The 15,265-nt window shown below is 39.9% G+C and overlaps 1 protein-coding gene across 1 annotated transcript in view; it reads left to right on the top strand.

Moving 5' to 3' along the window:
* The window catches only part of nmnat2 (nicotinamide nucleotide adenylyltransferase 2), a 127,512-nt gene that overhangs the window by 8,880 nt on the left and 103,367 nt on the right, over positions 1–15,265 (top strand). Inside the window, exon 4 of the mRNA XM_069942358.1 lies at positions 14,385–14,452. Within this exon, the coding sequence (XP_069798459.1) occupies positions 14,385–14,452 (68 nt within the window). The remainder of the gene's footprint in view (positions 1–14,384; positions 14,453–15,265) is intronic.

Genomic DNA, 15,265 nt, shown 5'->3' with positions numbered 1-15,265 from the left:
ATCTTGGTCTCTTCTAGATGCTGAAATGACTAGCTGAGTTCCTCCAGCATTTCAGTGCTTTTGGTAAGCATCATTTAATCACACACACCATTAACATTTTTAAGTTTATCACTGGCTAAAAATATAATAGAAACTGCATCACAAATACTGTGACTGTCAGAGCAATTCAAGGAGTAAGTAGTGGAGCTGATCTCTTGATTCCATTATGTTTAAAGCATTTTAAATGCTAAAATTCCCCAGCTAATGCCTCCAATGATTCAAGCTGATGCCTCATGGCCACTTTCTCCAAGACAATTAGCAATGGTGATTAAATGTTGGCCTTGACAATGGTGCCCACATCCAAAAACATCAAAGAAAAGCACCATTCCTTCACTGCATTCCTGTACCAAACTGAGGATGTAGCTATTTGAGGGCTGATATTTAGCAAAGGTTGAAGGTTGGTCACCCACCTACCTATATGGTCATCAGGGAGTAAAAAGAGGATTCAAAAGAGAAGAGCAAAGTAACATTAAAAATTGAATAGAAAAATACTAATTAACTTATAACCAATTAGTGAAATAGAATACAAAATTTTTAGCTATTCAGGCAGATATTTGCCTTTTCATCCTGCATATTGTGAAGACCTTGTTAGATGATAGAGGTGTTTCATTATCAGCACTGAGGCGGACTCGATGGGCCAACTGGTCTACTCCAGCACCTACTGTCTATTGTCTATATAGAGTACAAATGATCATAAAAAATGGTTCTGAAGATTTCCAATGTCAGATAATAGGCTGAACTTTGGTCTGTAAAAAGAACAATTTTTTTGTACAAAATCTATTCACATATTACCAACTGCTGGTTTTCAGCTGATTTAGAGTGCATCTGGAGCCAGAGCTGTACACAAAGGGAGTTGATGTCCAAAGAACAGCACTCTGTGAGCTTGATTATGCTCAAGCTAACCTGCTGCTTCTCTGTCCTCATCTCCAACCCCACTGGACCCAGAGTCACACCAAGCCATGAGTCTTTGTTTCTGTGACTGTCCTGCAAGTAGAACAGGTCATGACTGTCATCTAAATCTAGGCCTCTGTTCCTATTTTAGTGAATGTATTTTCACTGTTTGGAAAGAAGCTAATCCGCCCATTAAGTCAATGCTGAATCTCAGAACAATTCCATCATCCTACCTAGTTTTCTCACGTGCCTAATAACTTCTCCAAGTTACTTTGCATATACCTGCACCTGGATCAATTACAGTAGATAATTCACCTAACAATTAGTACATCTTTGGAATGAAAGATGGGAGAACCTGCATGAACATACATAGCACCTGAAGTCAGAATTGAACCAAGATCGCTGGAGTTACATGAACTGCAGACTGCAGCACCACATTGCCATACTCAGGCATTGCATCCTGAGACCATGCCACCCCAGCACCAGCCTAACAGTCGTTAAGAGTTCATTTTAAATATCTCTTTTAATTAGAGAATTGAAAAAATTATGGATTTAAATAATATTTTTCCTGTGGTCATGTTGGTTTCCTCTGGGCCCTTTGGCTTCCTCCTACATTGGAAGACATACTAGTTAGTGGGTTAAATGGCCCCATGAATGTAGTTGGGCTGCGCAGGCTTGTGGGCTGGAAGGGACGGTGACCTTGCTGTATCTCTAAAAAAAATTTAATTAAAAGGCTACAATTCACTGTGCATTTGTACAACAATATCTTTGAGTTGTAAAACATGATATAAACTAGTTATTGATGCAGTTTCCCCAAAGGACAGCAATGAACTCAGAATGAATTAAACTAATAAAGGAACCTTTACCTTTATTTACAATATCGGAAGTTCTAAGATCAATTAACTGGTGATGTTAATATGCTGCTTACGTTCAACCAAGGATGAATTTTTTGGTCTCTGTATTCATTGATCTCTTCACTATAAGCTGCCCTGGACATCAGTTATTGACAAGAGTCATTGGCCTCCTTATTGTCTAAGGCAGGCAGTCTAATGAAGACAGCTAATGCCAGGAAGAGATTGTAAACTGTCTTCACATTGCAATGCAGTCCTCTCCCAATAGATCCAGGTCAGTCTTTGCCTGTTCAGCCCCTTTCAGTAAGAGCGATACAGACATTGAAGTCTTCCTGTGAATTCATGCAAACTTATCGATGTCATTCTATTACACAGTGCTTTGTAATTTTGTCCAGAGAATGTTATTTCCAAACTTGTCTCTGGTTGCAGCTGCTTTCTTGGATTTCTGCAAACTGGCTGTCTCGTACTCCGCAATTAAATTGCAGACTCTATCTCAGAACTGTGTACTTTCAAGGTTTGTGAATAGCCAAATTGTTCTTATTGTTCAAAGTTGCCTTATTCCTCAGGTACGTATGGAAACCACCACCTGATTTGCTGTTCTTAATATACACTTCTGCAGAGTGACCAACTCTGCAACAACTTTAACATCAGACTATATTGAATAGGCATCTTGAGGTTTTTTGGCTTCCCTGACCTTCCTTTTGGATCTATGTAACTGATTGGTTTCTCACCAAAACCATTTGTAAACTTCATGTGACTCAGGAAACAACTATTGTTTAACAAGCTCTGGGAAAGTAGCACTATGTGGTTCATTTCTCCTTTTAAAGGATGGTTCTACTAACATTGAGAGGTGCTTTGCAGAATGCCATTAGATCTAGTGTTTCCCAAATATAATGGCACTCTGTAAAGCACCTCTCAAATTCCTGAGGATTGCTTATTGGTCAGCAACTGAGGGATTGATTTTAGGGCTGCATTGAAGGGTCAAACTACTGGAAGCTGAATTTCAATAGAACTTTTTGCTTGCCTTTGTACGAAACTTGGATGGGTTGAGGAGAAATCAAGGCAGGTGATGCATAGATACACTCATGAAACCCCAATCCAGAGTGTTCAAGATTTTAATCACTCAGGTATGTGATATTCTGCAGTTAATTTCAGCCACCCCTTGGGCCTAATCAGCACTCACAATGCAGGTCAACATCATGGTAACTCTCAGCTTCCTGGTTTCAGGATTATTTCAAGCAGCCAGCACTGATTCCTACCACATCCCAGCTTTACTCATGGAGAAGTGAATTCATATATTTTCATTTTAATGAGGAATGGGTGGCATTTGGTGCAGTGAGATTTGCCAGCATTGATGACTTATCCAAGCTCTGGGTTGCTATTGACTGTATTCACATACCCATAATGATTCCCTTGAAGACAAAAATGTAGATCATCAGTTACAAGGGTCTCTGCTCCCTCAATATCCAGATAATTATTGATCATATGAAGAAAATTTTCAAGTTGTCTATCAGTTTCATAGGAGTTCACTCCAATCCTTCATCCTTATGAGACAGAATTGCCTGACATCTTCATTTGATAGCACTGCCTTGAGGAATAGATCTCAGAAATGAGGGCTACCCAAGACTATTGACTCATGTGGACATCCTCACCCCATCAGTGGAATATCAATTCAAATGACAGCCACAGAATAGGAAGTTGTGGACTCTGGGGAACCAGCTGGATGTTGCAGGAGACCAGAGCATGAGAACACCCACCCACTACCAAGAAGGAAAAGTATGGGGGAAGATAGCACAGCATAGGAAACCACAGCAGAAGATCAGTGTGGAGTTTGATGACCAAAGACTACAGGCTGCTGGTGACCTGCTTCTGAGAACCAGGGATTTGTGAGGGTGCAGGGCTCACAAAAACCCCCATGCATTGACAGCTGATCACTTTGATACTTCAGAACCAGAGACCAAAGAGGGTAACTTGGATGCCTCGAGCTTGGGTTCACCTCTGGACTGGACAAGCCATGCAGCTGGGGATGTTATGGGGGTGCAGAAGGCAGTGGCATTGTAGCAGGTGGCCGGATTCATAGACACTTGATGTCTCTGAAGGGACTCTTTACTTTCCGTTCTTGTCTTGATAGTAGTGGTATGAAACACAGAAGTTTGCAGACATTGTAATTGAAGTAAAAGCACAGAACTTCCTATTCTGTGGCTGTCATTTGAATTGATATTCCACTGATGTGGTGAGGATGTCCACATGAGTCAATAGTCCTAGGTAGCCCTCATTTCTGAGATCTATTCCTCAGGGCAGTGCTATCAAATGAAGATGTCAGGCGATGCTGTCTCATAAGGATGAAGGATTGGAGTGAACTCCCATGAAACTGATAGACAACTTGAAAATTTTCTTCATATGATCATGTATTAGGGAGCAGAAATGGCAGTGGATTCTATGTTGGATGGGGAGGCTGGTGGGGCAATAGGTGAGGATGAGGAAATCCTGACAATGTTGCATATGCCAGGGCAGATGTGTAGGTAATGGAGGATATGCAATTGATCACTGAGTTGAAGGTCGTGGAGGGGAAGCCTCAGTTTTTGAAGAAGGAGGACATCTGAACTGACCTGGCTTGAAAGACCTTGCCTTGGGAGTAGATGAGTTGGAGATGAAGGAATTGTGAGAAAGGAATGGAATCCTTGTAGGTCACAAGGTGTGAAGAGGTGTAGTTGAGGAAGCTGTGACAGTTGGTTGGTTTGTAGAAAATGACTATCGAGAGTTTGTCTCCTGAGATGGAAACAGAGAGATCAAGAATGGGGAGTGTTGCTAGAGATGGTCGGAGTGGAAGTTGGCAGCAAAGTGAATAAAATCAATGTGCTCATCATGGGTGCACATATAATTCATCTGGCATCCTCCAACCAGGTGGCACTAACATTGACTTTTGTGGTTTCTGTTAGTTTCCCGTCCTCATCTAACCCTAATTTTCCCTTTCCTCTAGCTCTGTCTCTCCCTCTTTCCTTTTCTCCCTGTCTCTTTTTCTCTAGTTCTGCATTCACAAAGCTACCCCTTCCCCGATCAATTCTCACCTTTCCTCTCCTGTCCTCCTGTCCATGTCCAATGATCACCTTTTGTCTGCTGGTCTGTGCTCCTCCCCCTGCCCTTTCTATTCTTCTCCCCAGCCTTTTAATTCAGGCACCTTCCTGCTTTACACTCGTACCTCAAAGAAGCACCTAAAACATCAGTTATGTATCTTCACCTCCAGTGTAAGCTGTGAGACCTCCTGAGTTTCTCCAGCATTTGTGTTTTTCCTTGACAGAAGTGCTGGAATATTGGTGCCTTTTGAGTGTCTTTACAGAGCAAACAAATCAGTTTAGCTCCAAAAAAATGTTTTGGATAAATCTGGATTTTGATTTGTTTGGGATATCTTCATTTTTTTTTTAAATTCAGAGGATTTTGGAGAATCCGATTTCAGATATTACCTACTGTCCCCATCTTCCCTCTCCTAAGACATATAAAAAGAAATTTCTGATAAAATCTTGCAGGAAAAAGGGCCAGATTCATTGTATTGCTACCCTCTTGTGTTCTTGGAATCACTTCTGTCTCGTGCTATCCTACCTGTCCATGCAGTTTTATTACCCTGATGAAACTGAATTAAGCAAGATTGAGTAGATTTTGTCTTATCGCAGAAAAGACTAGACTGAAAATGCAGAGTTATGAGTTTTCTTTTCACCACAAACATCTCAGAAGTAGGCTTGTGCTGGGCATAAAATATTAATCAGTAAATACAGTGGGGCCAGACTAGATTTAAACTGGCCAACAAGTCCAAGCCTCACCCAACTGGTACACAAATGTGAGAAATAAAAAGCTGCAAATGCTAGAATCTTGAAAATTGCAAGAGCCTCAGCAAGTCAGAGAGGATCAGGTAAATCTACCCCATGGATGATCTCAAACCTGCTGAGTTCTTCCTGCAGTTCTTTTTTTGCTGCACAGATGGACTCAGTTTTTCCTCCAGAAACTTCATTTATTTTTATTTTCAATCAGTCTTTGTCAATAGTCTGATCTATTCTGCCTTAGAGATAAGCAGATGTGTTTTTACAGCCAATAAATAGTAGAAGGCTAGTGTTTTCAGGGCCTCTCTAACTCAGAACCTGAGGAAAACAGTTTGTGGTTACTTTATATCTGTATTGAATTTGTTCTAGCCATCTATATAGTCATATAGCTGCTGTAATATCTGAAAGGTAATAGAATGAATGCCAGCAATGAATGAAATAATTGGCTTTGGCTGGAAATGTGCATTTGTCTTTTAGTAATTACCATACATTCATCCAGAATTTAAATGGCAGATGGGGTGACCTGGATCTATTACAACGATGTCAACTGCAACAAGAAGATCAAAACCTTGAGTTATATCATTTGAAGTAAAGGAGTCACCCACAGCCACCTAAACTGCACTTTCTCCCTTGGCTCTTGTGAGGACCCCATCACTTTCTCTCAATTTCTGTCTCCATGGCATCAGTTTTTGAGATGAGACTTTTCAGGACAACTGAAATATCCTCCTTCTTCAGAAACCATGATTGCTCTCCCTTCTCTTCTCATTGTGGTTGAGGGAGCCCTTTCTCATATCTCCTCTGTTTTCTGCACTTCTGCTCTCATCCATCTCATTTGGAAAGAACAAAGAGAGAGTTCCCTTGCTCTCTATCTTTCACCACAACATCCTACACATCCAGCGTATCATTCTTTGACACTTCAATCAATTATAATGTGATCCCACCACCACTCACAATTTGCTCCCCATCCCTTCCTGTTTTTCGTGGGGACCTCTCTCTCTCCATGACCCCTTGTTTGGCCTATCCTCGTCACCCCCACCCCCCGCCCATCCCACTTACACTCCTCCTCCTGGCTCAATATGCCTTTTGCTCCCCATTTTTAGTACCCCCTTGATCTGATGCCACTCATCACTCAACTCTCTCTGTATCCCAACTCCACCCTCTGGTTCCATCTGTCATTCATCTTTTAGTCTACCTATTACCTACTGTCCCCATCTTCCCTCTCCTTTCTCAGTTCTGAAACAAGGTTTCAACCCAAAACATCAATTGTTTGTTTCCCTTTATTGATGCTGAGTTTCTTCAGAATTTTGTTTTTTTTTTTGGAAAGCAGTTTGGCATTAATGTTGCTTATATTTGAATATTTTGTGACAACACACTGATTCAGTTCATGCGAAGAATATTCACTTGAGTCACTTTCCATAAGAGGGCAAACTGTACCCCAGAATATAGCAGCACTGCTAAAAGAGAGGAAGTTTGGGGGAAAAACACAATCTAACCAGGTCAGCTGTGCAATCTGGAACCTGAACTTGTAGGCGATTCCCTGTATAAATCTGGGAAAAAGGCAGATTGCCTGCTGTGGCTTTTTCCTGGAACAATGTTGATGCACTTTGTGCTTGCACTGGTTGGGGCAAAAGAAGCTTTTGAGCTGCAGGTCTTATTAACATCAATTTCTCATCAATTAATTACTTTAAAGTAAACAAATCAACGAACAAGTGAGACCATTAATGCCGCTTGTGATATTTGACTTTATAATCCTTTTGCAATTTGCAAAGTGTTGCCAAACATACTTTCCTTTTCACAGCATGAATTAAATGAATTAAAGATGGCAGTACAATGCCAGCAATGAATGTTGAGAGCTACTAGTAAATATGAGATTTTAAACAACAAATGGATTTCAAATCCCACTATTACATCTGGCCTTTTCATGTTGAAGTAATTACACAAGTTTGAATTATTATAATAATAAATAATAATAAGTTAAATACATAAGGATGTTTTCAAGAGTGGTGACTATGCTGAGTGTATACAGGCAGCCCCAGGAGTATGAAAGGATTCTGATCCTGAGAACTGGTTGTCAGCTCAATTTTTCTTAAATTGGGAATGAACAGGATTTCTGAAGCAGGAGTGTCTAGAGAGTGAGCAGATACAAGAGCAGCTGCTAGCTGCTTTCACTAATTCTGAGTAAGACAGTCAATCCTTCACAGACTCAACTGTGAAGATCTGCTATAAATTTAGGGAAGCTAAATTTGTTTCAAATAATAATTTTTAAACATAAAAAAATTTTCGTGAAGGTGAAAATTTGTAAGTTAGGTCTTTCATCATCTGGGGACTGCCTATATTAGTTGGCCCTTGTTTATACCATCTATTGTGTGTAATTGCTTCTATGAGGATGGTGGAAGTGCCTTAGAAAGCCATGTCACATGATTAACTTAGAAATGGTGCATTTGCCATGCTTAAGGTGAGTTTAGACAATCAACTACCACAATAAGGACATGTTCTGTTGATGCTCTGCACCCATGTAGATTTATATCACGTTCCACTGTGCATTTACCAAAAACCTCAAACACCACAGTGACCATGAAAATGCCAGATTGTCACGAAAACCATCTGGTTCACTCATGTCTTCCAAGAAGGAAACCTTACCTGTCTCATCTGAATGAGATTCTGACCCACCACATAATTGACCATTAAGTGTCCTCAAAATAGCCTGGACACTTCTCAATTCAAGGGTAAGCATCCGACCATTAACCTTGAACTCAGCCTCTTTTGACTTCCAAAATGCATCACCTCATTAAATTCCATCTGTCACTTTTCCACCCAACTCTGCATCCTGTCTATATCCTTTTATAACCTATGATAAATAACTTTCAACACCATTCACAACTCTTCCAACCTTTGTATCATCTACAAATTTACTGACCCATCCTTCCACTTCTTCATCTAGGTCATTTATAAAAATTACAAGGAGCAAGGGTCCCAGAACAGGTTCCTGCAGAACTCCTCGAGTCACTGATCTCCAGGTAGAATACTTTCCATCCACTACTACTTTATGCTTTCTACAGGCAAGCTAATTTTGACTCCATAAAGCCAAGCTTTCATGGATCCCATGCCTCATGACTTTCTGTACAAGTCTCTCATGGGGGTCCTTGTCAAATGCCTTACTAAAAATCATATACACTACATCTACCACTTAACCTTCATCAATTTCTTTCATAACCTTCTCAAATAACTAAATAAGTCTTGTGAGGTGCAGACTTCCCCTCAAAAAAACCATGCTGACTATTCCTGAGAAGACATTACTTCTCCAAATGCAAGTTTCTCCTTATAATTTTTTAAACAAGGGGACCACATTTGCCATTCTTCAATCCTTTAGCACCTCCCCAGGCATCTCTTCCCTCCCTTCCCACAGCAACCTGGGATCTATCTCATCTGGCCCTGAGGACATATCAATCTTAATATTTTTAAGAAGATCCAGCACGTCCTCTTTCCTAACCTCAACATGATCCAGTACACACACTTGTTCTATTCTGACCTCACCTTAACCAGGGTCCTCTTCTCTTGTGAATACTGAAGCAAAGTATTCATTTAGGATTTCCCCAACCTCCTCTGCCTCCAGGCATATGTTGCCTCCTTTATCCTAAAGCAACCCTATCTCTCTCTCATCATCCTTCTGTTCTTCATGGACACATGGAACTCCTTGGGATTCTTCTTAAGCCATTTTCCAAGGCCTTCTCATGCGCCCTTCGTGCTCTCCTAAGCCCTTTCTTGAGTTCCTTCCTAGCTGTAATATAATTCTCATGAACCCATCCTGTTTTTTTGCCTCCTAAACCTAATGTACGCTTCCTTCTTCCTCTTAACTAGCTGACTCACCTGTTATGTCAACCACAGTTCTCTTTTCTGACCATCTTTTCCCTGTCTCAGTTGGTCAAACCTACCCAGAACCCCACTGAAGAAGTCCCTAAACATTCTCCTTATTACTTTTGTGGTTTTTCCTGTGAACATTTGTTTCCAATTTACTCTCCCTAGTTCCTGCTTCATCCCATCATAATTAGTTCATCCCCAATTTAACACTTTACCATTTTGTCTGCTTTTATCCTTGTTCATAACTATGGTAAAGCTCAGGGAATTGTGGTCTCTATTGCTGAAATGCACCCCACTGAGAGGTCTTTCACCTGACAAGGTTCAATACCCAATACTAGATCCAGTATGGGCTCTCTAGTCGGCTGCTGTATCTTTGTTGTTACATTAATCATGTTCTGCGCCAACAGCACAAAAGGATTGTCTGCACTATTGCAAGGTTTTTTTTGCACAACTGTGACTGAATATTATCCATCTTTTGTACTTATCTTCTCTTTTTAATTCAATTATATTTACCCATTTTAAAGTACATGTCTGACTGCAGCAAGTAAGTACAGGACAGAAACAGTATTTCTTTGAAGTCTACTATAATCAGACCATTGTGATGAGCTTGTTACTAATTATTGATCTGTTCAGTAATGTAAACATTTATCATGATCTACACTGCATTTTAACATGTACTAGTTTAAAATCACACATTATTGCACCATAATAAAATAATAAGGGAGATGAGATTGCAGGGATGTGGAATTAGTTTGTTTCATCAAAATTGAACATTCCAATTTATTGTCAAGAGAACATGCATGACATCACTTACAACCCTGAGATCCTTTTTCCTGTGGGTCAGGCAGAATTTCTACTTAACAGTACTGCAAAAAACTGTACTCAAAAAAAAAGCTTTGTATACAAAAGAGAGAAAGGTGTCAAAGAAGAAAGAAGTGTAAGCAAACTGACTATGCAATACAAAAAAATTCAATAATAAATAATGTGCAAAATAAAGGTCCTTAAATAAGTCTCTAGTTGCATTTATGTTTTTGGTGTCTGGTGGTGGATGGATAATATCTGTTCCTGAACCTTGTGGTACATGTCTTGTGGCACCTATACCTCTTTCTTGATGGTAGCAGTGAGAACAGTGCATGTCCTTGGTGGTGTGGATCCTTGTTGATTGCTGCTGCTCTCTGATGGCAATGTTCCATGTAGATTTTGTTGATGGTAGGGAGTGTTTTGCCTGTGATGTACTGAGCTGTGTTGACTGCATTTTGCAGGGATTTCTACTCAGAGCTATTGGTGTTCCCATTCCCGTAGCAGGCCGTGAGACAGGCGGTCCACACACTTTACACTACACACATGCAGGGTTTTCAATATCATACTAAACCTTCACAAACTCCTGAGGAATTAGAGGCACTGGCATACTTTCTTCACAATAACATTAGTGTGTTGGGTCAGGAAAGGTCCTCCAAGTTAATGACTCCCAGGAATTTAATGCTGCTCACACTCTCCACCTTTGATTCCCCAATGATCATTGCATTGTACACCTCTGGTTCCCCCCCCCCCACCCAAGATTATTCTTCATAAGATGAATGGCCTTCTTCCAATATGTAATCATTCTGTGTTTCTCTGAATTTATCCTTGGAATCATTATATGAAGTCTGAATTGGAAACTAAATTGCCAAAAATGAAGGTTCTGGAATGGAATATGGCAGAATTTGGAAGAATGGGAGATGGAAAATCTTCTTTGGTACCTCAAAGAGTATCATCAGTGGTAGTAATTATTTTTTTCCTCACCACTTGCTTGCTGCCCTCATTTTGACCTCCAACACTGACATAGGAGTTAATTGAACTAAATCAAATGAGAGAGAAACCAATATCAACTTTCAGGTCAACATTATGGTGTCTTTGCAAAAGAGATTGTAAGGTGCCAAAATAGCATATAGATTTCTAATGTCAGAGCCTTGTTTACACAGAATAACAAACTATTCAGCCCAACGTCTCCAATGAGCCTGTTTGCACTCCAATAACTTCACTCTGTAAACATTCCAGTTTGAACCTTTTGTGGCAATTTCAAAAAGAACAAGCAATGTTGAGTTATTCACAGGGAAGTTATGAGGATCTGCTGCATATCCAAGAAATTATAGTCCACATCTAAATCAGCGGAGAGAAGGTATATGGGTTCACAGGGGCTTCCAGGGGAGCAATCCCATTTATTTCCATTTCCCCACTCCTTATTCACTGCCAGAGCCTCCACTATTTCTTCACTAACTTCTCTCAAGGTCCTGGGGAAAATCCTGTCGGGATCTGGAGACTTATCCACCTTTATATGTTTCAAAAGCTCCAGTACTAACTCTTTCTTAAACACTATAGTCTCCATATATACCCACTTTGCTTCCTTTACCCTGCACAGTTCAATATCCTTTTCCTCAGTAAATACTGAGGAAAAGAAATCATTCAAGACCTCCCCCATCTCTTTTGGCTCCACACACATTTGTCCTTTATGATTTTCTATTGAACCAATTTTATCTCTCACTTTCCTTTTGCAGTTTGGTTTGAACACCTTTGATTATTTTTCCAATTCTTGTTGGAAAGCCACTGCATGGTTGTTGAGGATTTGGTTGAGTTCTGGCTGGGAGGTGTCCATTTAGTATTGAACTGATTTCCAGCCAGTCTAGGAGAATGTGTTGTAGCCAGTTTGAAAAGTGCTGGTCCCTGGGTATCTACGATGTAGAGAGAGAGAATGTTTTTGGTTGCTGTTGTTTATATTGAACTTGGGCCGTATATTTTCCAAACATTTTGATTCTGTCCCCTGTAACCGATTTTATTTCAGTTTTTAATTGGGAGGTGTGGTAGCAAGCGTTCCTTTACTGGGACACCTCTGCCCCTGTGTCTAATTCCATCTTCAGGGAATGTCCGTTTATTTTTAGCTGTATAAAGATTGCTGTGTTTCCTCCATTTATTCCTCGGATATGTAATATCTCAGGAGCTTGAAGGTCAGCCATTGGGCTGTTATCATCATCCTTGCTAGATTGCACCCCCCCCCCTCTCTCTCTCTCACTGCAATTGTTTTGACTTTAGCTGCCTGCTTATCTGCAGGCCACCTGCGCTTTAGAAGCAGACATTTAGCTTTGATATGTCCTCTGTTTTGCAATAGTTGCATTTAGAATTTTTGAAGAAACAGTTTTCTGGTCAGTAGTTGTATTTTCCATAACGAAAGCATTGTTGGTGGGAAGACCTCCCAACCAGTAGGTCTAGTTGACCCACATCCAAGTTTTTATCTGCCATTTCAGACTTGCAAACAACTCTGTATGCAATATGAAATGTAACATCTTCATTCATTACTAATAGTTTTTGCCTTTCTTGGCGATTTGCCAGCCCCATCACTAATCTGTCTCACAGTGCCTGATTTAGAAACTGCTCGAAATGACAGTGTTCCGCCAGTTTGTGCAATGATGCCAGGTATTCACTTACTGTTTCTCCTAGTCCTTGTCTCCTTTCATAATATCATTGCCTTTCTGCCATAACTGGTGGTTTGGGGCTGAAATAGTTCTTTAGAGCTGTGCATAATTCATTGAATGTCTTTGTCCCTGGATCCTCTGGGGCCAACAAGGTCTTAGGAGGATAAATGCTTTGCTGCCCATTATACTGAGGAAGAGGGCACATTTGCGGTTTACTGGACGTTCCACAATATTGTGGGCTACGCAGTAGTAGTTGAACCGTTCTGCGTAGTTATCCCAACTTTCTTCTACTTCATTGAATTCCCTGAACTTTCCTTCCACCATCTTGACATGTTTTCGCCTTGATTTTTTAGCGGGAATTTGTTGGGGTTGTTAGGTAGTCATTTTCTACCTTCTGTTGTTTTCTTTCTCACAGTTGGTGCATGGAGTATATGTAGGGTTCGTTTCGTTCTTTGTCGCCACTATTGTATATGCACTCACACAATTAGGACACGGAGACATGATGCTTTCTCATAACTTACTTCTATTAGACTAAAATGGCCACTGCCTCACAGGGATATACATATGGAAGGGTGACATCATGATGTGGGCGTCATGATGTCCAGCAGAGGGTGGGCTTATACCCAACATTTTGAGTGGTGATGAAAAGAATGTTGGGGGACACCAAATGGGGGCAATTTCAGGGGTTTGGATAAATCAGAGCAGGCATTGATGGAGAGGTGATGTAGGTGGGAAAAAAAAGGAGAGATTCAGTCATAATATGATGCAGCCCTGTCAGGCTGGACTGTGTGTAAGGCTGGGAATAAACTGAGGTTGAATTTCTGTTGAGAATGAACTGGACTCCATGATCCCAACCCACCCTCACAATGAATGGATAATATGTTTAATTCAATCATGAGGGAAGTGTTGCATAATTTATAAAATGTAATGATATCCAGCAGTGCCTCTTTGGCTTATATGGAATTTGTAACCTTTTGTATAATATTCTTGCTTTCTTGTAAGTAAATTCTAAGGACAATGGTATGACCTTTTGAATTTAATTTGCATTATTTATTATAATTTTAATTTGCATTGTACCAATGTTGATGACATCATTGTGTACACGAAGTAAGATGGACAAATGAAACCTGTGTTTGGGTGAATTATGACATGTATTTAGCCTGATTTCCCACTGGGTGAAAATGGCCATAAATACTTAAAGACAGGATAATGTCATCTTTTATACATGATTTGCACATAAAATCCATGTCCGTTCAATTCCACTATTATATTCCCACGCCTGCTATTAATTGAGCATGTTCTTTCAACATGTTAAAATATTATTGTATAGTGCACACATACATATAACACATGGGGGGGGGGGGTGTCCCTGGTTTCTAAAATTTGCATATAATGCCTGCTTTATATGCATAAAAATACGGTACACCCATGTTAATTTTTAGACTATGTATTATTATCAGTATTTAATTTCTGTTTCTTAATTGCAGGGCCTTGTCTCCAGTCGACACCGCCTCACAATGTGCCAGTTGGCTGTTCAGTCATCTGATTGGATCAGGTAAATAGAGTTTTTTGTTTAATTTGGTTGGTGAAGCTTTATCCATAAACAGTTCATCGATAGGCAGGCATGTGTCGAATGTTGTAAATAATGCAACTATAACCATTAATTGATGTTGGTGTATAATTGGCTGGCATTGTTGGTACATTAAATTCAGTTGTAGGTTTATTGGTTTGTGCTGCGCTGCAAGTTTTACTTTCATTTGATAAAATCTTAACATCCCCATTCTTGTTTATAATTGGAAATCAACCTCTGCACAGTATTCAGCTTATGTGATAGTGTTCTTTTTAATTACATCATCTAAGGAAGTCTATTAGCTTAAAAAACTTCCAACTTCAGCTACAATTTATAAGAAATTATAACTATTATCATTGTTTTCCATCATCCAGAAAGGGAATCTGAGTCATTGAAGAAATTATTATGTTGAAGTCACTGTTTCGTGAATCCTGAAATGCTTGGTAACACCCAATTCAACTTAGAAAAATAATTACTTATCAGATAAGATAATTGAATGTTTGTTGATTATTTAATTGGATATTTCAGACCTTGTCTAGACAGCGTCTGCTACTGCTCAAAATTGTGATGAAAAAAATAACAGAGCCAAAAAGTGTACTTTCTATAAAGCAGACTTTTTCTCGCACCAACTCATCGTGTGGTTACTTTGCTGGTTATGAAGTGAAGCTCCTGATTTAGTTTGAAATTGTAAAACTAGTTAGGTATTTTGGCATCCACAGTACCAGTGAGTGGTAGGATCATTCTTTTGGAGAAATTGCTGAGGAAAAATCATTGCATTTTGAACATGTGCCTTGGTCT

Source organism: Narcine bancroftii, chromosome 5, assembly GCF_036971445.1.
Source record: "Narcine bancroftii isolate sNarBan1 chromosome 5, sNarBan1.hap1, whole genome shotgun sequence".
NCBI classification, from domain to species: domain Eukaryota; kingdom Metazoa; phylum Chordata; class Chondrichthyes; order Torpediniformes; family Narcinidae; genus Narcine; species Narcine bancroftii.
The sequence above is the reverse complement of the archived record's forward strand: the minus strand, read 5'-3'. Positions and strand labels throughout refer to the sequence as shown.